Source organism: Polyodon spathula, chromosome 7 (assembly GCF_017654505.1).
Source record: "Polyodon spathula isolate WHYD16114869_AA chromosome 7, ASM1765450v1, whole genome shotgun sequence".
NCBI lineage: Eukaryota > Metazoa > Chordata > Actinopteri > Acipenseriformes > Polyodontidae > Polyodon > Polyodon spathula.
Genome location: NC_054540.1, coordinates 221,723 through 245,790, shown reverse-complemented (window position 1 = coordinate 245,790; position 24,068 = coordinate 221,723). Strand labels below are relative to the sequence as shown.

General features: G+C 47.0%; 1 protein-coding gene across 1 annotated transcript; it reads right to left on the bottom strand.

The window, feature by feature from the left end:
- Positions 1–3,609: 3,609 nt before the first annotated feature.
- Positions 3,610–19,475, bottom strand: LOC121317946 (protein adenylyltransferase SelO-1, mitochondrial-like). Its single transcript, XM_041254034.1, has 9 exons — positions 18,622–19,475; positions 15,588–15,791; positions 12,575–12,755; positions 12,296–12,426; positions 11,726–12,003; positions 8,787–8,943; positions 8,295–8,480; positions 4,803–4,959; positions 3,610–4,536 (listed from the first exon to the last, which is right to left on the bottom strand). Exons 1-9 carry the CDS (start codon positions 19,176–19,178, stop codon positions 4,324–4,326), a joined length of 2,064 nt encoding a protein of 687 aa, XP_041109968.1. The 5' UTR covers positions 19,179–19,475; the 3' UTR covers positions 3,610–4,323.
- Between the last annotated feature and the right edge of the window lie 4,593 nt (positions 19,476–24,068).

Here is a 24,068-nt window from a genome sequence, read left to right as displayed (position 1 = left end):
GTGCTTAGTCTATTTCCACTTAATTTCCAACTCTACTTAAGAAAACACATTGCATATTCATTCACACACACATATATATATATATTCTATACAGTCCAAAGCATGAAGCCAAGATCAACTTGTTTCCCCAGCACCCTCAGGGTTTCATTCAGGACTGTGAGGACCTGCTTGTCCTGCTTGAGCACAGGCAGATTGAATCTGATCTCTTAAATCTCCTTTTCATCTCAACCCCCCCCCCCCCCCCCCCCCCAGGGGTAGTGCTCGTGGTGGGTTGAGTGAGTGCAGTAGCGCTCGTGGTGGGTTGAGTTAGTGCAGTAGCGCTCGTGGTGGGTTGAGTGAGTGCAGTAGCGCTCGTGGTGGGTTGAGTGCAGTAGCGCTCGTGTTGTTACACATGACCCCTTGGTAAACGAGTGCAACCGCCTCTCCAATCTGCGGCTGCCACGTTGTTTCCCTTCCGGGTCAATGCGTTATTACAACAGAGCCTCGCCCCCTTCCTGGCTGGCCATCTTCCCTTGAGCCCTGGGAAAGAACTGTCAGGCCAGCCCATCCAAGGAACTCTCTTCTTGCTGCTTAGCACCCTCACAGGTCGGGAGGGAGATTGACAACCAAGAATTAATGTATTTCTGTCACAACAATATTATCACACACGGCTCTGGCACGTCCCTTTTGTGCTATAATTCATTAGATCCTTTTGCATTGAAGGCCTCGGTTCCAAGGGTGTGCGGTTCTTTGATGGACCCAGATTCAGTTAAAATGTGTTTGCCTGCTGACGATGGGAGTGAGAATGTTCTTATAATATGTTCTTATGAATGTAGAGATGGGAGCCCAGCTAACAGGACTGAAGTTTTTGCAGGTATCAGGCTTTTAAAGACTGTCACCCACACCTGTGAGCAGAAACTGACCCAAGACTGTCACAGCTACTGGAAGCAGGCTGATATCTGGGATACAAATTGAACATTTGTGAAACTGCAATAAATATTGTAATGACTGTAATGTGTTTTAGAAAATATTTTTAGAAGATCTGCACAGGCCTGTCGTGTTTGCAGAATCAGTCCGAGCTCAGCCTGGTGCAGAGTTCGAATCCTGTTGGGAACATGCTGAGTTATGTAAACTAATCTGTATTGATTACAATAACCTGATATACTCCTTATCAATAATTACTGTAATACTGTATATACTTTCAAATAGATCTGTAAAACCAGTAGAACATTATTAACAGTCTATGAAAGCAGCTGTGGAAGGAGTCAGGCTTGGCAAGCTCTTATACTCCAGTTTTATAAGCAGCAGCAGCAGCCAGTTTCTTTTGTTACTTTGCTTTCAGATAACAGAAGGCAGGAGTATTAGGAAATGCTTACGGTCGTGTCTCACACTAATCAACAGCAAGCAAACTGGCAAAAGGCTAGCCTGTCTAAACCTGCTTGAACTGGATTCTGTATGAACAGAGAAAGGGGTCAGGCTTAATTCAGTAAAATAACATTAGCAACTGTTATACCGAGATAACAGAATTAGTAATACATGTTATAAAATCATTTACAAACAACATTGTTATTGTTGAAAGAAGATATTACAGTTAAAAATGAAAGAAGTTCAGTACTGACTAACACTGTCAGAATAGTGTAATAATTGTGCTGTGTTTTAAAGAATACAAAACCAGCACAAATAACATTGCAGAGAGAGGTCAGGCATAGTCCGAGAATGGCACAGTTAAATAAGGCTGTTATAGTTAACGTGTTTATTATAGCTTAAATTTAAATGCAACTAACTGAAGTGACCACTGTATGCTTATTCAAAGGCAGTCTTTGTCCCACACGTTTGTATATGAAGTTAAACTGGCCCACTGACAATACACTGAAAAGGTAGCACAATATGCGGCGAAGAGGGGCTTATATTTTTTGACCCAGCTTAATATAATCAAATAGAGCTGGCGTTAAATATTAAAAACAGCTCTCATATATACACATATACTAGTATTATATTATAGCAAGGATTCTGGGAGCTCTGGTCCATCTGTCTTTTTAGAAACAGCAGGAGTTGAAAAGAAGAGCGATGAAATCTTGTTCGAATATTTTTTGGCAAGAAGTTACATCCAATCAGTTTTGAAAAATGAGTTGACCAGGTCCTTCTAGAATGTATACTTAACTTAAAGATAAGAAAAGTCAAGGCCGAGTGATGATTAGATTTACTTGGGACTTGTAATGTATTCAATGGAGGCAAAATATAGGTCCAGAGCAAGACCCCATTCGATATCGCTCAACTTGCTAACCATGAGTTGTGTGATCCATGCTCTGAGGATCTCGGAAAAACTGATTGCTGTTTGGTCAAAGTCAAGTCTATGCCTTTTGAAGCCAGTTCTTATTTTTCAATATATCCTACACTACACTTCCATATACTGGAAGGTAAGCATATATTTGAAATTAATCTCTTATATTGATGCATTGCTATAAGGTATAGAAATTATGTTTTAGTCTTGAGAGTGATATATATATATATATATATATATATATATATATATATATATATATATATATATATATATATATATATATATATATATAATGTTCTAGAATTTAGCGGTGGGCATTTTTAGCTTTATGCATTTTATAGCCTGAAGGCTAAATATATAATAACCATATTCGCATTACTGTATTAATGCTGTTGAACCTGTAAAGCACTGGACCTTCCAGATTGCCTGTCAGCTGGGATTCGAAGTAGTCTGGAACTACTCGATCCATTTTTAAACATTTAATAAACCGAAGGAGCACTGATACTACTCTGATTAATTAAAACTTCAAATGAAATGCGTCTGTGTTTTTCTTGATTATTAAAGAGTCATCTGCATATGCTGCAAGCCCAGTGTAAGCCCATCTTTATGTCCTCCTGGATGTCTCCCGAGTTTAAAAGTGTGCTCAGAGCATATAACTAGAGTATGTGCGAGAATTCTTGACAATGTAAAGGGTTAAACTTGTTTCATGTGCCAGTAAACCCCCACTCCTCCTCCCCCACTTTCACAAGTCTTGCCTCATGTCTCCAGTGTTGCAACATTCCTGAAGTGGTCCTTGGATAATGAATGCTTATGAAACACAGTAAACAAGGTCTGCCGGGAAGCTGAACACAGGAGGACTGTGTTTCTTTGAGTTTCTTTTGAGATGGCAGCATTCCTGGCCAGCTCCTGCTGCTTCTCCTGTTCACAGTTACATCTCAAAGAGGCTCAAGCAGAGGGGCGAGAAGAACGACGATAAAGAGGCTCAAGCAGAGGGACGAGAAGAAGAACGACGATAAAGAGGCTCAAGCAGAGGGACGAGAAGAAGAACGACGATAAAGAGGCTCAAGCAGAGGGGCGAGAAGAAGAGGCTCAAGCAGAGGGGCGAGAAGAAGAACGACGATAAAGAGGCTCAAGCAGAGGGGCGAGAAGAAGAACGACGATAAAGAGGCTCAAGCAGAGGGGCGAGAAGAAGAACGACGATAAAGAGGCTCAAGCAGAGGGACGAGAAGAAGAACGACGATAAAGAGGCTCAAGCAGAGGGGCGAGAAGAAGAACGACGACGACCGGAAGGAAACATTTCCACTCAAAAAGAAACGGACCATGCCCCAAGAAATACTACGATTTCATTTTAGTTTTAAAGATTTTATTTAGTTTGTTTTTAAGCTCCTGCTGGGAAAAATGTCCTGTTCATAAATTGTTCCATACAGCGACAAACACACTTGAATTTTTTTTTAAAGCTAAAAATCTTAAACTGTAAAAATTAACTGTCAGCAAAACAGCTGTGCAAGAAATCCTCTTCTGAATCTATACACTATGGAAATACTTTATTTGTGCATTCATGCAATCCAGTGATGTTAATAAGACTCCTGTAGCATAGCAGCATCACAGATTGCAGGTTTTACTGCCAGTTTGACTAGCCAAGGTGTACAGGTAGCACTCTCGGGTGTGTCTTATCAAACTGCTGTGCAATGGGAGTCTTATTTGCATCCCTGAACACGTTTAAAGCACATTCCTCAGAGGGACGCTGCTGCTGCTTCATCCTCATCAGGCACAAACCGCTCGGCAGCACTCGAGTGGAAGTCTGTGCCCTCATTTAAAAGCAGGGTCCGTCCAGGCAGTCAGAGCCGTGACCCGGTGCTAGTGGCCATGTCACAGTTCACCCCCACAACACCATGTGGAAGAACGTATATATAATAAACTACCTTTAAAAAGTTGGGTTTCCAGCTGTGACTGCCCGCGATGGCCAGCCTGTTTCACAGAGCAGCAGCCTGTCCCTCTGTCAGCGCCTCGCCTGGGTCTCTGCTTCCCTCCAGAGGAGGAGGGGAGCCCCGGACAGGCTTTTACGATGATCAGGTGACAGCCAGCTCGCTGGCCCAAGCGGGGGGCTTGCTGTCGTAGGGCAGGCAGCTCCGGGGGGCCGACGCAGAGTCCGCACTGCCCTCCTCTTCAGAAGTGCCCCGATCTGAAGACCCATCCTGGTGCACAAAGCCTGGGAGATGCAGCCCAGCGTGCTCATTGTAGGGGCTTTCCAGCACCTTGAGAACACGATTCACCTGAGAGGGATACAGAGAGACAGAGGGAGGGAGGGAGAGAATGCTGTAAATCGAGTCACTCCATAAACATTCCTTCAAATCTCATACTTGCTGTATCTGCCTAACCATGCATAACAACAACTTGCTGACACTGATGCTATTTTCCACTGAAGGGGAGGCGTAATTAAATGTATTTCATGTTCTTTTTTGGTTGCAATGTACAGCTGAGTCACACTGATTTGGTATCCCAGAAGAATGTGTCTGGATGTGTTTAGCCCCCCACTCACCTCTGAGAAGTCCCCACTCTCAGCAGCCTCTATGGCATTCTGGGCAATGTAGTTCCTCAGGATGAACCGGGGGTTAGTGCTGTCCATCACCTTTACTCGCTCTGCCTCCAGATCCTCAATATCAGACACGCCCTCTGCCTCCCGAGCCAAACGAGCCCTAATAGGAGGGGGACAGGAACACAGGGTGAGCACACTGCTGTACGAGAGACGCACGCACACACAAGCACACACTGCTGTACGAGAGACACACGCACACACACACTGTGTATGAGAGACACACACACACACACTGTGTACGAGAGACAAACACACACACTGCTGTACGAGAGACGCACGCACACACACGCACACACTGTGTACTAGAGACACACACACACACACACACTGTGTACGAGAGACACACACACACACTGCTGTACGAGAGACGCACGCACACACACACACACACTGTGTACGAGAGACACCCACCCACAGTGTACGAGACACACACACACACACACACTGCCGTACGAGACACACGCACACACACACACACACACTCGGTGTGACACGTGCTCTCTAGGTGTGGTGTGTGACACACATGCTCTCTGTGTGTGGTGAGTGTGACACAAACACACACGAGTGTGTGACGACATGCTAGATGGTGTGTGCTGTGTGTGTTTGGACACACACACACAGATGTACGTACACACACACACACTCTCTACGTGCGTTGTGTGTGTGCGTGTGTACGTGACTGTGTACGCACACACACACACACACACTGCTGTACGAGAGATGCACACACACACACACACTGCTGTACGAGAGACACACACACACACACACTGCTGTAAGAGAGATGCACGCACACACACACACTGTGTACGAGAGACACCCACCCACACACACACACACACTGCTGTACGAGAGACACACACACACACACTGCTGTACGAGAGTACGCACACACACACACACACTGCTGTACGAGACACACACACACACACACACTGCTGTACGAGACACGCACACACACACACACACTGCTGTACGAGAGACACACACACACACACTGTACATGGGGACACGCAACACACACACTGCGTGTACGAGAGATGACACACACACACTGCTGTACTACACTGCTGTACGAGACACACACACACACACACACACTGCTGTACGAGACGACACACACACACACACACACACTGCTGTACGAGAGACGCACACACACACACACACTGCTGTACGAGAGACACACACACACACACACACACAGAGCTTTACGTGTGTGTGCACACACACACAGTGTGTGTGTGTGTGTGACGACATGCACTCTCTCTGTGCGTGTGACGTGAGCGTGTGTGTGGTGTGACACATGCTGTATGAGTGGTGGGTGTGTGTGTGCGTGGACGACATGCTCTGTGCTGTGTGTGTGGGTGTTGACACATGCTCTCTGCGTGCGTGGTGTGTGATGTGACGACATGCACACACTGTGCGTGTGTGTGTGTGACGACATGCTCTCTGCAGTTTGTGTGTGTCACATTATCAGGCACGCACACATGCACACACACACACACACACACACACTGCTGTACGAGAGACGCACGCACACACACACTGTGTACGAGAGATGCACGCACACACACACACACACACGCACACTGCTGTACGAGAGACACACACACGCACACTGCTGTACGAGAGATGCACGCACACACACACTGCTGTACGAGAGACACACACACGCACACTGCTGTACGAGAGATGCACGCACACACACACTGCTGTACGAGAGACACACACACACACACACTGCTGTACGAGAGACACGCACACACACACACACTGCTGTACGAGAGACACACACACACACACTGCTGTACGAGAGATGCACGCACACACACACACTGCATGCTCACTGCGTGACGAGTGTGGACACACACGCACACTGCGTACGTGTGTGAGAGATGCACACAACTACACACGTGCTGTACGAGAGATGCACGCACACACACACTGCGTGTTTCCTTTGAGACTGACATGCTCTGTGCTGTGTGACCCACACACGTGTGTGTGAGTGTACGAGACATGCTCTCGACGTGCACCACACACACGTGTGACGAACAAACAACACACTGCTGTACGAGTACGTGTGCACACACACATGCTGTATGTGTGAGTGACATGCTCTCTGTGAACACACACACCACTGCTGTACGTGTGATGTGAGTGACAACCCACTGCATCTCTGTGTGTGCTGCACGCACACTGCTGTACGAGAGATGCACGCACACACACACTGTGTACGAGACACATACACACTGCTGTACGAGAGACACACACACTGTGTACGAGAGAGACACACACACACAATGTACGAGACATCACTGTGTATATGAGACAAACACAGAGACACTGTACGAGAAACACACACATCACTTTGTGCATGAGAGACAAACACACACACACACAAACACACTGTGTAAGAGAGAGACACACGCATCACTGAGTATGAGAGACAGACACACACTGTGTTAAGAGTCACTCACTGCTGCACACATCAGATTCACAGAAACACACACACACACACACACACACACACACACACACACACACACACACACACACACACACACACACGCACACACACACACACACACACACACACACACACACACACACACACACACACACACACACACACACACACACACACACACACACACACACACACACACACACACACACACACACACACACACACACACACACACACACACACACACGCACACACACACACACACACACAGCGCTTTACATCACTGTCTATGAACAAAGGCAAATGAACGCTGGGCGTCACCTCTACCGAGCGCTGGGCGTCACCTCTACCGAGCGCTGGGCGTCACCTCTACCGAGCGCTGGGCGTCACCTGTACCGAGCGCTGGGCGTCACCTCTACCGAGCGCTGGGCGTCACCTCTACCGAGCGCTGGGCGTCACCTCTACCGAGCGCTGGGCGTCACCTCTACCGAGCGCTGGGCGTCACCTCTACCGAGCGCTGGGCGTCACCTCTACCGAGCGCTGGGCGTCACCTCTACCGAGCGCTGGGCGTCACCTCTACCGAGCGCTGGGCGTCACCTCTACCGAGCGCTGGGCGTCACCTCTACCGAGCGCTGGGCGTCACCTCTACCGAGCGCTGGGCGTCACCTCTACCGAGCGCTGGGCGTCACCTCTACCGAGCGCTGGGCGTCACCTCTACCGAGCGCTGGGCGTCACCTCTACCGAGCGCTGGGCGTCACCTGTACCGAGCGCTGGGCGTCACCTCTACTGAGCGCTGGGCGTCACCTCTACTGAGCGCTGGGCGTCACCTGTACCGAGCGCTGGGCGTCACCTCTACTGAGCGCTGGGCGTCACCTGTACCGAGCGCTGGGCGTCACCTCTACTGAGCGCTGGGCGTCACCTGTACCGAGCGCTGGGCGTCACCTGTACCGAGCGCTGGGCGTTACCTGTACTTGTGCAGCCACTCTGTCCAGAGTGTGCAGTGCCTCTCTCTGAGTTCGACCTCAGTGACCTCCTGCAGCTCGCTCAGTCTCTCAATGCGCTCTAGCTCCTTGCTCACACCCTTCTTGCTGCTAAGGAACTGGAAGAGGCGCGGGTTTGACTGGGCCAGTGTGAGGATCATGGAGAGCTCTCTGTGGAGGCAGGGCAGGGCAGGGCAGGGTTAGGGGGTAGAGCACAGCTCCAGAACACACGCTATCTATCACAATACTGAGGGGGTTAGAAGCTTACACTAATCCTGCACCCAGAACTGCTCTCAATTAACAATAGGATCAGTTCAATGAGCAGTAGCCAGGCCCCTGTTCAGCACATTGTTCCTCCCCAAGAATTGCATGAAGCATTGTTAAGATATAACAGAGAGTTGTGTGTGCAGCAGTGTGAGTCACTGCACTCTCACTTCAGAAAAGCCCCAGTCAGAGCCCCTTCCTCTCCCCTCTCACCGGGGGTCCATCCCGGACCGGTGGGCTGCTCTGAGCTCCTCCAGAGAGGCGCACTGCTGCAGGACCACCTCGCTCTCCTCACTGTCCCCACTCTCCGTGGCACAGCTCGGGTTCGACACGCGGCTCAGCGCTCGGAACGTGTTGGAGAAGTCAGCTCCTGCAGGGGGCGCCAGAGATTGGAAACTTATAAAGTAAAAAGCCTCTCTTCGTTTGCTCCTGTTTGTATCCAATCAGACTATGCATGCTTGCATCGTGTTCCCATTGCCAGTGAGGGGACCCACTTATTGCTTTGAACAGCTACAAGCTTACACTGCGATGTCACTTCCAAAAGTCATACACCTCAGACATGCACAAATTCATGTAGAGTTAGGTAACAAGCTCAGGTGTGTTTTATTAGATAGTAAAACCAAGAATGGATAAACCTGCTATGTAATGGGAGTCGTATTTCTATCCCTGGAATACGTTCTACACAACTGTGCATTAGGTGGTATCCTAGATTTGGAAAACAGTCAATCCCCAGCTTCACCGAGAAGCAGAGATGTAACCAGAACCTCAACAGTGCCGTCTGGAGCCTCCCTCCTCTGTGCTGTGCATGGTGCCTCTCTGTCTCTCTCTCTCACCTCTCTCTGTGCTGTGCATGGTGCCTCTCTGACTCTCTCTCTCACCTGTACTGTGCACTGTGTCTCAGTCTGTCTCTCTCTCTCACCTCTCTCTGACCTGTGCATGGTCTCTCGGTCTCTCTCTCTGTTTCTCTCTCTCTCAATCTCTCACCTGTGCTGTGCACGGTGTCTCAGTCTGTCTCTCTCTCTCACCTCTCTCTGACCTGTGCATGGTCTCTCGGTTTCTCTCTCGGTTTCTCTCTCTCTCTCAATCTCTCACCTGTGCTGTGCATGGTGTCTGTATCTCTCACCTGTGCTGTGCATGGTGTCTCTCTCTCACCTGTGCTGTGCATGGTGTCTGTATCTCTCACCTGTGCTGTGCATGGTGTCTCTATTTCTCACCTGTGCTGTGCATGGTGTCCGTATCTCTCACCTGTGCTGTGCATGGTGTCTCTCTCTCACCTGTGCTGTGCATGGTGTCCGTATCTCTCACCTGTGCTGTGCATGGTGTCCGTATCTCTCACCTGTGCTGTGCATGGTGTCCGTATCTCTCACCTGTGCTGTGCATGGTGTCCCTATCTCTCACCTGTGCTGTGCATGGTGTCCGTATCTCTCACCTGTGCTGTGCATGGTGTCTCTCTCTCACCTGTGCTGTGCATGGTGTCTCTCTCTCACCTGTGCTGTGCATGGTGTCCGTATCTCTCACCTGTGCTGTGCATGGTGTCTATCTCTCACCTGTGCTGTGCATGGTGTCCCTATCTCTCACCTGTGCTGTGCATGGTGTCCGTATCTCTCACCTGTGCTGTGCATGGTGTCCGTATCTCTCACCTGTGCTGTGCATGGTGTCTCTATCTCTCACCTGTGCTGTGCATGGTGTCTCTCTCTCACCTGTGCTGTGCATGGTGTCCGTATCTCTCACCTGTGCTGTGCATGGTGTCCGTATCTCTCACCTGTGCTGTGCATGGTGTCCGTATCTCTCACCTGTGCTGTGCATGGTGTCCCTATCTCTCACCTGTGCTGTGCATGGTGTCCCTATCTCTCACCTGTGCTGTGCATGGTGTCTCTATCTCTCACCTGTGCTGTGCATGGTGTCCGTATCTCTCACCTGTGCTGTGCATGGTGTCCGTATCTCTCACCTGTGCTGTGCATGGTGTCCGTATCTCTCACCTGTGCTGTGCATGGTGTCCGTATCTCTCACCTGTGCTGTGCATGGTGTCTCTCTCTCACCTGTGCTGTGCATGGTGTCCGTCTCTCTCACCTGTGCTGTGCATGGTGTCTGTATCTCTCACCTGTGCTGTGCATGGTGTCTCTATCTCTCACCTGTGCTGTGCATGGTGTCTCTCTCTCACCTGTGCTGTGCATGGTGTCTCTCTCTCACCTGTGCTGTGCATGGTGTCCGTATCTCTCACCTGTGCTGTGCATGGTGTCCGTATCTCTCACCTGTGCTGTGCATGGTGTCTCTCTCTCACCTGTGCTGTGCATGGTGTCTCTCTCTCACCTGTGCTGTGCATGGTGTCCGTATCTCTCACCTGTGCTGTGCATGGTGTCTCTCTCTCACCTGTGCTGTGCATGGTGTCTCTCTCTCACCTGTGCTGTGCATGGTGTCTGTATCTCTCACCTGTGCTGTGCATGGTGTCTCTCTCTCACCTGTGCTGTGCATGGTGTCTCTCTATCACCTGTGCTGTGCATGGTGTCCGTATCTCTCACCTGTGCTGTGCATGGTGTCTCTCTCTCACCTGTGCTGTGCATGGTGTCCGTATCTCTCACCTGTGCTGTGCATGGTGTCCGTATCTCTCACCTGTGCTGTGCATGGTGTCTCTCTCTCACCTGTGCTGTGCATGGTGTCCCTATCTCTCACCTGTGCTGTGCATGGTGTCCCTATCTCTCACCTGTGCTGTGCATGGTGTCCGTATCTCTCACCTGTGCTGTGCATGGTGTCCCTATCTCTCACCTGTGCTGTGCATGGTGTCCCTATCTCTCACCTGTGCTGTGCATGGTGTCCGTATCTCTCACCTGTGCTGTGCATGGTGTCTGTATCTCTCACCTGTGCTGTGCATGGTGTCTCTCTCTCACCTGTGCTGTGCATGGTATCTCTCTCTCACCTGTGCTGTGCATGGTGTCCGTATCTCTCACCTGTGCTGTGCATGGTGTCCGTATCTCTCACCTGTGCTGTGCATGGTGTCTCTCTCTCACCTGTGCTGTGCATGGTGCCTCTCTCTCACCTGTGCTGTGCATGGTGTCCGTATCTCTCACCTGTGCTGTGCATGGTGTCTCTCTCTCACCTGTGCTGTGCATGGTGTCTCTCTCTCACCTGTGCTGTGCATGGTGTCTCTCTCTCACCTGTGCTGTGCATGGTCTTTAGCAGCAGTGTGATGAGCTGCTTGTCCTCAGGCAGCTCCTTCCTCAGAAGCCCCAGTTTCCTCCTCATGATGGAGAGGTAGTGTGAGTTGAACTCGGCTTCGAATTCCTCCAGCACAGCCTGGGCTCTCTCGGGGGGCAGCTCAGGGTCCAGCGCCTCCGCCAGCTTGCCCAGGTTCCAGCGGCACACCTCCGGCTGAGCGCTGTAGGAGTAGCGCCCCCCGCTGTCCGACGCATTGCACACAAAGTCTGGGTCGAACCTGCAGGCAGACAGTCACTTCATCATCATCATCATCAACATCATCATTATTCACACCCTGCAGCTCTGCTGGAAGTACATTTGTCAGTTATGTTTGTATAGCAGAAGCTGCAACAGATGATCAAATCCTAACAATGCAGATCAAGCTGGCTAGTGCCTCCACTGGAACAGCGAGCTGGGGTTAGGGTTCGGGGTACAAACAAGAACAACAATGGAAGTCTAGCAGCGTCTGCGTGGCAGGTAGATAGGGTGGCTCGGGGAGAAAGGGAAGGGATACTCCAGGGCTCCCTGACCTGTCCATGAAGCCGAAGGGCCCATAGTCCACAGTGAGCCCCAGGATGCTCATGTTGTCTGTGTTCAGCACCCCGTGACAGAACCCCACACACTGCCACTGAGCCACCAGGCGCGCGGTGCGCAGGGTCACCTGGGGAGGAGAGAGGCAGGGTCACACTGGGCTAGTGATGAAGTGCAGTGTATGCACTGCACTCCAGGGAGTGGTGTACATTCATACAGTAGTCCTGTTGGAACATCCCTCAGGGAATCTACGGCAGCTTCAGACTGCCCCCTCTCACCTCTCTGAAGAAGGCTGTGTTCCTCTCAACCCGGTCCTGTGTGTAGGCCCGCTGGATCTCAGGGTAGAACGTGTCGATGACGTAATCCAGCAGCTGTATCCGGATGTCATTCCGACCCACACTGGGGCCCTGCCGGCCCGTCAGCTCATCCTCCGGCTTGAAGATCTCGAAGGAGCCGAACCTGAGAGAGACATGGGAGTTAAACGCACACACTGAAAACTGCTGTGAGAGTCACACACGCTGAAAACTACTAAGAGTCTCACACACACACATTGAAAACTACTGAGTCTCTCACACACACTGAAAACTACTGAGTCTCTCTCACACACACACATTGAAAACTACTGAGTCTCTCACACACTGAAAACTACTAAGAGTCTCACACACACACATTGAAAACTACTGAGTCTCTCACACACTGAAAACTACTAAGAGTCTCACACACACACATTGAAAACTACTGAGTCTCTCACACACTGAAAACTACTAAGAGTCTCACACACACACATTGAAAACTACTGAGTCTCTCACACACAAAACTACTGAGTCTCTCACACACACATTGAAAACTACTGAGTCTCACACACACTGAAAACTACTAAGAGTCTCACACACACACATTGAAAACTACTGAGTCTCTCACACACACTGAAAACTACTGAGAGACACACACTGAAAACTACTGAGTCACACACACTGAAATCTACCGAGTCTCTCTCACACACACACACTGAAAACTACTGAGTCTCACACACACACATTGAAAACTACTGAGTCTCTCACACACACTGAAAACTACTAAGAGTCTCACACACACACATTGAAAACTACTGAGTCTCTCACACACTGAAAACTACTAAGAGTCTCACACACACACATTGAAAACTACTGAGTCTCTCACACACTGAAAACTACTGAGTCTCTCACACACTGAAAACTACTGAGTCTCTCACACACACATGAAAACTACTGAGAGTCTCTCACACACACATGAAAACTACTGAGTCTCTCACACACACATGAAAACTACTGAGAGTCTCTCACTCACACACACTGAAAACTACTGAGTCTCTCACACACACATTGAAAACTACTGAGTCTCTCACACACTGAAAACTACTGAGTCTCAGACACACACTGAAAACTACTGAGTCACACACACTGAAAACTACCGAGTCTCTCTCACACACACACACTGAAAACTACTGAGTCTCACACACACACTGAAAACTACTGAGAGTCTCTCACACACACTGAAAACTACTGAGAGTCTCTGAGACACACACACTGAAAACTACTGAGTCTACTGAGACACACACTGAAAACTACTGAGTCTCTCACACACACTGAAAACTACTGAGTCTCTCTCACACACACTGAAAACTACTGAGAGTCTCTCTCACACACTGAACTACTGAGAGTCTCTCTCACACACACACAAATTACTGAGAGTCTCTCACACACACTGAAAACTACTGAGAGTCTCTCACACACACTGAACTACTGAAGGTCTCTCACACACACGAACTACTGAGAGTCTCTCTCACACACAGTGAACTACTGAGAGTCTCTCACACACACACTGAACTACTGAGAGTCTCTCTCACACACTGAACTACTGAGAGTCTCTCTCACACACACACACTGAAAACTACCGAGTCTCTCACACATACTGAAAACTACTGAGAGTCTCTCTCACACACTGAACTACTGAGAGTCACTCACACACACACACTGAAAACTACTGAGAGTCTCTCACACACACTGAACTACTGAAGGTCTCTCACACACAGTGAACTACTGAGAGTCTCTCTCACACACAGTGAACTACTGAGAGTCTCTCACACACACACACTGAAAACTACAGAGAGTCTCTCTCACACACTGAACTACTGAGAGTCTCTCACACACACTGAACTACTGAGAGTCTCTCACACACACACACTGAAAACTACAGAGAGTCTCTCTCACACACTGAACTACTGAGAGTCACTCACACACACACTGAACTACTGAGAGTCTCTCTCACACACACACACTGAAAACTACTGAGTCTCTCACACATACTGAAAACTACTGAGAGTCTCTCTCACACACTGAACTACTGAGAGTCTCTCTCACACACACACTGAAAACTACTGAGTCTCTCACACACTGAAAACTACTGAGAGTCTCTCACACACACACACTGAAAACTACTGAGAGTCTCTCTCACACACTGAACTACTGAGAGTCACTCACACACACACACTGAACTACTGAGAGTCTCTCTCACACACACACACTGAAAACTACTGAGTCTCTCACACATACTGAAAACTACTGAGAGTCTCTCTCACACACTGAACTACTGAGAGTCTCTCTCACACACACACTGAAAACTACTGAGTCTCTCACACATACTGAAAATTACTGAGAGTCTCTCTCACACACTGAACTACTGAGAGACTCTCTCACACACACACACACTGAAAACTACTGAGAGTCTCTCACACACACTGAACTACTGAGAGTCTCTCACACACACACACACACTGAAAACTACTGAGTCTCTCACACACACTGAAAACTACTGAGAGTCTCTCTCACACACACACTGAACTACTGAGAGTCTCTCTCACACACACACACTGAAAACTACTGAGTCTCTCACACACACTGAAAACTACTGAGAGTCTCTCACACACACACTGAACTACTGAGAGTCTCTCTCACACATACTGAACTACTGAGAGTCTCTCACACACACAACACTGAAAACTACTGACTCTCACACACACTGAAAATTACTGAGAGTCTCTCTCACACACTGAACTACTGAGTGTCTCTCACACACACACACTGAAAACTACTGAGTCTCTCACACATACTGAAAACTACTGAGAGTCTCTCTCACACTGAACTACTGAGAGTCTCTAACACACACACACACACAACCTGAAAACTGTTGAGACACACACACACAGCCTCAACCCTACCGACCCTGACAAAGAGACACTGATGCAGAGGTTACCTGATGAAGGAGGGTGCAATGCGCAGTACCACAGTGCTCCTCTCGCTCCGGGGCTCCCCGCTGTAGAAGACGTCTCTCAGCACGCGGGAGTCTGAGGTGACGCAGGAGCCGGCGCGCGTTGTGGGGATCCCCAGGTGAAACATGGCCTCGCTGCACAGAAACTCCCGGATACTGGAGCGCAGCACCTTCCTGCCGTCCGCCTGCCTGCAACATAAACCACAGCACTGTGACAATCGCACAGCACAGCTCTCAAACCACAGCACTGTGACAATCGCACAGCACAGCTCTCAAACCACAGCACTGTGACAATCGCACAGCACAGCTCTCAAACCACAGCACTGTGACAATCGCACAGCACAGCTCTCAAACCACAGCAATGTGACAATCCCACAGCACAGCTATGGGGGGGGGGGGGCTAAGGTCGGCCTTGGTGTCGTCGGCTCACTGCGCATAATCTCTGAAAAACACTGTTTAAACTACTGTTGATTATAAGGATGGTTCCTGCATTCTTATAGTTCAGCGATCTGTGCACTCTGCTTCTTTACAATGCAGACTGTGCTTACTTTCCAGTGTTGTTTACAGCTTCCAGAGGTATTTTTTAGCAAGGTGCTCCACGGTTTTGAACACTACTCTGTATAACGTGTGTGATGGAGGAACTACTGGGATAAGCTCTTAAAATAAACAAATCCCTTGGGCCGGATGAGATCCTCCCAGTAGTACTCAAAGAAATGAAAGAAGTAATTTACAAACCGCTAACCAAGATCATGCAGCAGTCTCTTGACACAGGGGTGGTACCGACAGACTGGAAAATTGCAAACATAATACTGATCCACAAAAAGGGAAACAAAACTGAACCAGGTAACTACAGACCAGTAAGCCTGACTTCTATTATAGGCAAACTTATGGAAACTATAATAAGATCCAAAATGGAAAATTACCTATATGGTAACAGGGTCCTGGGAGACAGTCAACATGGTTTTAGGAAAGGGAGATCGTGTCTAACTAACTTGCTTGATTTTTTTGAGGATGCAACATTGATAATGGATAATTGCAAAGCATATGACATGGTTTATTTAGATTTCCAGAAAGCTTTTGACAAAGTCCCGCACAAAAGATTAATTCTCAAACTGAACGCAGTTGGGATTCAAAAAGATATTGCTGCTCTAGAAAGAGTGCAAAGAAGAGCGACCAGAATTATTCCGGGCTTAAAAGGCATGTCATATGCAGACAGGCTAAAAGAATTGAATCTGTTCAGTCTTGAACAAAGAAGACTACGTGGCGACCTAATTCAAGCATTCAAAATTCTAAAAGGTATTGACAGTGTCGACCCAAGGGACTTTTTCAGCCTGAAAAAAGAAACAAGGACCAGGGGTCACAAATGGAGTTTAGACAAAGGGGCATTCAGAACAGAAAATAGGAGACACTTTTTTACACAGAGAATTGTGAGGGTCTGGAATCAACTCCCCAGTAATGTTGTTGAAGCTGACACCCTGGGATCCTTCAAGAAGCTGCTTGATGAGATTCTGGGATCAATAAGCTACTAACAACCAAACGAGCAAGATGGGCCGAATGGCCTCCTCTCGTTTGTAAACTTTCTTATGTTCTTATGTTCTTATCTCATCCGGCCCAGGGGATTTGTTTATTTTAAGAGCTCCTAGTCCCTTTAACACTTCTGCCTCAGTTATGCTAAAGTTATTTAAAAATGGATAGGAACTGGATGACATGTGGGGCATGTTGTCAGTATCTTCCTTTGTAAAAAGTAATCATTTAATATATTTGCTATTTTTTTTTCTTCATCTACGATTTTGCCATTTGTATCATTTGGTCGATTTGGTTAACATGAAAAAGGCTTGACGCAGACTAAAATAAGTGACTAAAAACCAGTTAAAAAAGGTATGGCAAAGGTTTGTTTGTTTGCGTGCAAGTTTTGCACAAATGAAGACTGACAAACTAAAGCATCCGTTTTGTAAACAGCAGAATCGTTTTTGTTTTTTGTTTTGTTTTTTAATTACTTTTCGTTTGAGTGTTTGTGGGTTTTTAACTGCTTAAAAAATAATGCGGTTGAGCTTGAATTGCTTTGTGAAATAAACAGTCGGCATCGTTCAATGGGGGCAGGTTTCAGCAGCCTTACCTCGTGCCACAAACATGCAAATGACCAACAAACAAACAAAAAGCCGTACGCTTTGTTTTTATGGAATTGTTGTTTGGGTGATTTGATACTAAATTGATGTTATTAATAATAATAATAATAATAATAATAATAATAATAATAAGTATAAACTGTTCCTCAAAAGTAACCATGTATGTTTCATACAGATGGGAAACGATGGCACGTCACTAGTAGACCTGCTGTTGTGTTACGAATTATATAACTAACAAAATAAAACGTTTTAATTTATTGCAAACAATGGGGGTTGTGTGTGTGTGTGTGTGTGTTTTTTTTGTCCCTTGCTATACCGCCACCCTCACTTATTGCCCCTGCCCCTTACCAGGCGGTTTAGAGAGGGGTGTGCGTGTGTGTGTGTGTGTGTGTGTGTGTGTGTGTGTGTGTGTGTGTGTGTGTGTGTGTGTGTGTGTGTGTGTGTGTGTATTATTAAGTCAGTTGGAAGACACTCTTATCCAAAGCGACTTAGAGGCTAGGGTGGGGGGCTGCGCATCAACTGCTGCTGCTGCAGAGTCACTTCCAATAGGACCTCGGCTTGATGTCTCCTCCGTCTCAGCAATATAAATACATCACTCGACAGGGTGACTCTGCATCACACTGTAACACAGTGGAGACTTTAACAACGTGGGGCTCAGTCCTGAAACTCGCTTAACTGAATGAGCCCGATAGCGACGCTGTTGCCATGCACTGTCGAAGTTCACCAAGTGCTGCCATGGTGACACAGCGCGCGGAATTTTGTTAGATCGGCTGGTATCATCAGAATCTTGATTTTCATTTAATACAATAGAGTTCAATTACATCCCATCAAGATCAGCGCTACTGCGTGTTATAATGCTGTATTTGTAATTGCAGCAGAGTTGTTAGCGGTACCTGGAATACGGCGTGAGTCCGGCCCCCTTTAGCTGGATCTCCCAGCGCCCGCACGGACTCGGATCAAGCTCACCTGGAGGGCGCAGAGCCGGAGCCCGCACCTCTCCCAGGTAACACGCCGCCCCGTCTCCCAGCTGTCCGGCGAAGTGCCCGAACTGGTGCCCGCAGTAGCAGTGAGCAGCAGGCTCTGAGCCTGGCAGTATCCGGGAGCCGCTCAGGTACTCCGGGCCGCGCGGGTCCCGCATCACCATCTCCGCATCCAGCCCAAGCAAGGCGAGCGCCGGAGCGGACACGGCCACGAAGCGGGGGTTTGCCACGGGCTGCGGGCGGACCCGTGAGAAGCAGGCGCCCCGCACCGTCCTCTGGCCGGGCTCCTCGGAGCTGTCGAGGGGCAGCCTCTGCAGCGCCTGGTTGTCAAACGGCAGGCTCTCCAGAGCCGAGCGAGTTACCCCCGGGCCCATGCTGTCCATTCCCGGGCGCGATGCGAGCGAGCTGGCGGGTCTCCCGAACAGGCAGGGTGTGAAGAGCCAGGTGCGACACAGAGCCACGGCAGACATTCACCGGCCGCCGCTTGCTGTGCGCACAGGTTTTTTGGAAGCAGTCGATGGCGAGCCTGCTCTAGTCCGTACGCACTTCGTGTAACAATCAAAACATTGACGGTGTACAGCAAATAAATCCGTCCCCAGTGAAACATGCGCGCAGGTTGGAACACCCCCCCCCGACTCGACTCGACTCGACTCGACTCCCGTCACCTTCCTGCTATAACCCAGGAATGTAAATGTCAACACTGTAACACAAGCTGCTATTTTACAGGTTAGCAGTTAAATATAAGATACTATGGAGTTCTTACACCTGTGCTTTATTAGCATGTCGAATCCACCAACAGGACTTATTGTCGCCACCTACTGGACTGGAGTACTAGTTGTCCTTTATTTTAACACCAACAAACTTCAATACAGCACTGTAACCTTACTGCTTCCTTTACACACTTCAATACAGCACTGTAACCTCACTGCTTCCTTTACACACTTCAATACAGCACTGTAATCTCACTGCTTCCTTTACACACTTCAATACAGCACTGTAATCTCACTGCTTCCTTTACACACTTCAATACAGCACTGTAATCTCACTGCTTCCTTTACACACTTCAATACAGCACTGTAATCTCACTGCTTCCTTTACACACTTCAATACAGCACTGTAATCTCAATACTGCTCACTCCTTTACACACTTCAATACAGCACTGTAATCTCACTGCTTCCTTTACACACTTCAATACAGCATCTGTAATCTCACTGCTTCCTTTACACACTTCAATACAGCACTGTAACCTCACTGCTTCCTTTACACACTTCAATACAGCACTGTAATCTCACTGCTTCCTTTACACACTTCAATACAGCACTGTAATCTGCACTGTAATCTCACTGCTTCCTTTACACACTTCAATACAGCACTGTAATCTCACTGCTTCCTTTACACACTTCAATACAGCACTGTAATCTCACTGCACTGTAATCTCACTGCTTCCTTTACACACTTCAATACAGCACTGTAATCTCACTGCTTCCTTTACACACTTCACAGCACTGTAATCTCACTGCTTCCTTTACACACTTCAATACAGCACTGTAATCTCACTGCTTCCTTTACACACTTCAATACAGCACTGTAATCTCACTGCTTCCTTTACACACTTCAATACAGCACTGTAATCTCACTGCTTCCTTTACACACTTCAATACAGCACTGTAATCTCACTGCTTCCTTTACACACTTCAATACAGCACTGTAATCTCACTGCTTCCTTTACACACTTCAATACAGCACTGTAATCTCACTGCTTCCTTTACACACTTCAATACAGCACTGTAATCTCACTGCTTCCTTTACACACTTCAATACAGCACTGTAATCTCACTGCTTCCTTTACACACTTCAATACAGCACTGTAATCTCACTGCTTCCTTTACACACTTCAATACAGCACTGTAATCTCACTGCTTCCTTTACACACTTCAATACAGCACTGTAATCTCACTGCTTCCTTTACACACTTCAATACAGCACTGTAATCTCACTGCTTCCTTTACACACTTCAATACAGCACTGTAATCTCACTGCTTCCTTTACACACTTCAATACAGCACTGTAATCTCACTGCTTCCTTTACACACTTCAATACAGCACTGTAATCTCACTGCTTCCTTTACACACTTCAATACAGCACTGTAATCTCACTGCTTCCTTTACACACTTCAATACAGCACTGTAATCTCACTGCTTCCTTTACACACTTCAATACAGCACTGTAATCTCACTGCTTCCTTTACACACTTCAATACAGCACTGTAATCTCACTGCTTCCTTTACACACTTCAATACAGCACTGTAATCTCACTGCTTCCTTTACACACTTCAATACAGCACTGTAATCTCACTGCTTCCTTTACACACTTCAATACAGCACTGTAATCTCACTGCTTCCTTTACACACTTCAATACAGCACTGTAATCTCACTGCTTCCTTTACACACTTCAATACAGCACTGTAATCTCACTGCTTCCTTTACACACTTCAATACAGCACTGTAATCTCACTGCTTCCTTTACACACTTCAATACAGCACTGTAATCTCACTGCTTCCTTTACACACTTCAATACAGCACTGTAATCTCACTGCTTCCTTTACACACTTCAATACAGCACTGTAATCTCACTGCTTCCTTTACACACTTCAATACAGCACTGTAATCTCACTGCTTACCTTTACACACTTCAACTACAGCAATACAGCACTGTAATCTCACTGCTTCCTTTACACACTTCAATACAGCACTGTAATCTCACTGCTTCCTTTACACACTTCAATACAGCACTGTAATCTCACTGCTTCCTTTACACACTTCAATACAGCACTGTAATCTCACTGCTTCCTTTACACACTTCAATACAGCACTGTAATCTCACTGCTTCCTTTACACACTTCAATACAGCACTGTAATCTCACTGCTTCCTTTACACACTTCAATACAGCACTGTAATCTCACTGCTTCCTTTACACACTTCAATACAGCACTGTAATCTCACTGCTTCCTTTACACACTTCAATACAGCACTGTAATCTCACTGCTTCCTTTACACACTTCAATACAGCACTGTAATCTCACTGCTTCCTTTACACACTTCAATACAGCACTGTAATCTCACTGCTTCCTTTACACACTTCAATACAGCCCTGTAATCTCACTGCTTCCTTTACACACTTCAATACAGCACTGTAATCTCACTGCTTCCTTTACACACTTCAATACAGCACTGTAATCTTACTGCTTCCTTTACACACTTCAGTACAGCACTGTAATCTCACTTCTTCCTTTACACACTTCAATACAGCACTGTAATCTCACTGCTTCCTTTACACACTTCAATACAGCACTGTAATCTCACTGCTTCCTTTACACACTTCAATACAGCACTGTAATCTCACTGCTTCCTTTACACACTTCAATACAGCACTGTAATCTCACTACTTCCTTTACACACTTCAATACAGCACTGTAATCTCACTGCTTCCTTTACACACTTCAGTACAGCAACCTCACTACTTCCTTTACACACTTCAATACAGCACTGTAATCTCACTGCTTCCTTTACACACTTCAGTACAGCACTGTAATCTCACTGCTTCCTTTACACACTTCAATACAGCACTGTAATCTCACTGCTTCCTTTACACACTTCAATACAGCACTGTAATCTCACTGCTTCCTTTACACACTTCAATACAGCACTGTAATCTCACTGCTTCCTTTACACACTTCAATACAGCACTGTAATCTCACTGCTTCCTTTACACACTTCAATACAGCACTGTAATCTCACTGCTTCCTTTACACACTTCAATACAGCACTGTAATCTCACTGCTTCCTTTACACACTTCAATACAGCACTGTAATCTCACTGCTTCCTTTACATGTAATCTCACTGCTCCCTTTACACACTTCAATACAGCACTGTAATCTCACTGCTTCCTTTACACACTTCAATACAGCACTGTAATCTCACTGCTTCCTTTACACACTTACAGCACTACACTGTAATCTCACTCTTCCTTTACACACTTCAATACAGCACTGTAATCTCACTGCTTCCTTTACACACTTCAATACAGCACTGTAATCTCACTGCTTCCTTTACACACTTCAATACAGCACTGTAATCTCACTGCTTCCTTTACACACTTCAATACAGCACTGTAATCTCACTGCTTCCTTTACACACTTCAATACAGCACTGTAATCTCACTGCTTCCTTTACACACTTCAATACAGCACTGTAATCTCACTGCTTCCTTTACACACTTCAATACAGCAGTAATCTCACTGCTACACACTTCAATACAGCACTGTAATCTCACTGCTTCCTTTACACACTTCTACAGCACTGCTTCCCTTTACACACTTCAATACAGCACTGTAATCTCACTGCTTCCTTTACACACTTCAATACAGCACTGTAATCTCACTGCTTCCTTTACACACTTCAATACAGCACTGTAATCTCACTGCTTCCTTTACACACTTCAATACAGCACTGTAATCTCACTGCTTCCTTTACACACTTCAATACAGCACTGTAATCTCACTGCTTCCTTTACACACTTCAATACAGCACTGTAATCTCACTGCTTCCTTTACACACTTCAATACAGCACTGTAATCTCACTGCTTCCTTTACACACTTCAATACAGCACTGTAATCTCACTGCTTCCTTTACACACTTCAATACAGCACTGTAATCTCACTGCTTCCTTTACACACTTCAATACAGCACTGTAATCTCACTGCTTCCTTTACACACTTCAATACAGCACTGTAATCTCACTGCTTCCTTTACACACTTCAATACAGCACTGTAATCTCACTGTAATTTTACTGCTTCCTTTACACACTTCAATACAGCACTGTAATCTCACTGCTTCCTTTACACACTTCAATACAGCACTGTAATCTCACTACTTCCTTTACACACTTCAATACAGCACTGTAATCTCACTGCTTCCTTTACACACTTCAATACAGCACTGTAATCTCACTGCTTCCTTTACACACTTCAATACAGCACTGTAATCTCACTGCTTCCTTTACACACTTCAATACAGCACTGTAATCTCACTTCTTCCTTTACACACTTCAATACAGCACTGTAATCTCACTGCTTCCTTTACACACTTCAATACAGCACTGTAATCTCACTGCTTCCTTTACACACTTCAATACAGCACTGTAATCTCACTGCTTCCTTTACACACTTCAATACAGCACTGTAATCTCACTGCTTCCTTTACACACTTCAATACAGCACTGTAATCTCACTGCTTCCTTTACACACTTCAATACAGCACTGTAATCTCACTGCTTCCTTTACACACTTCAAT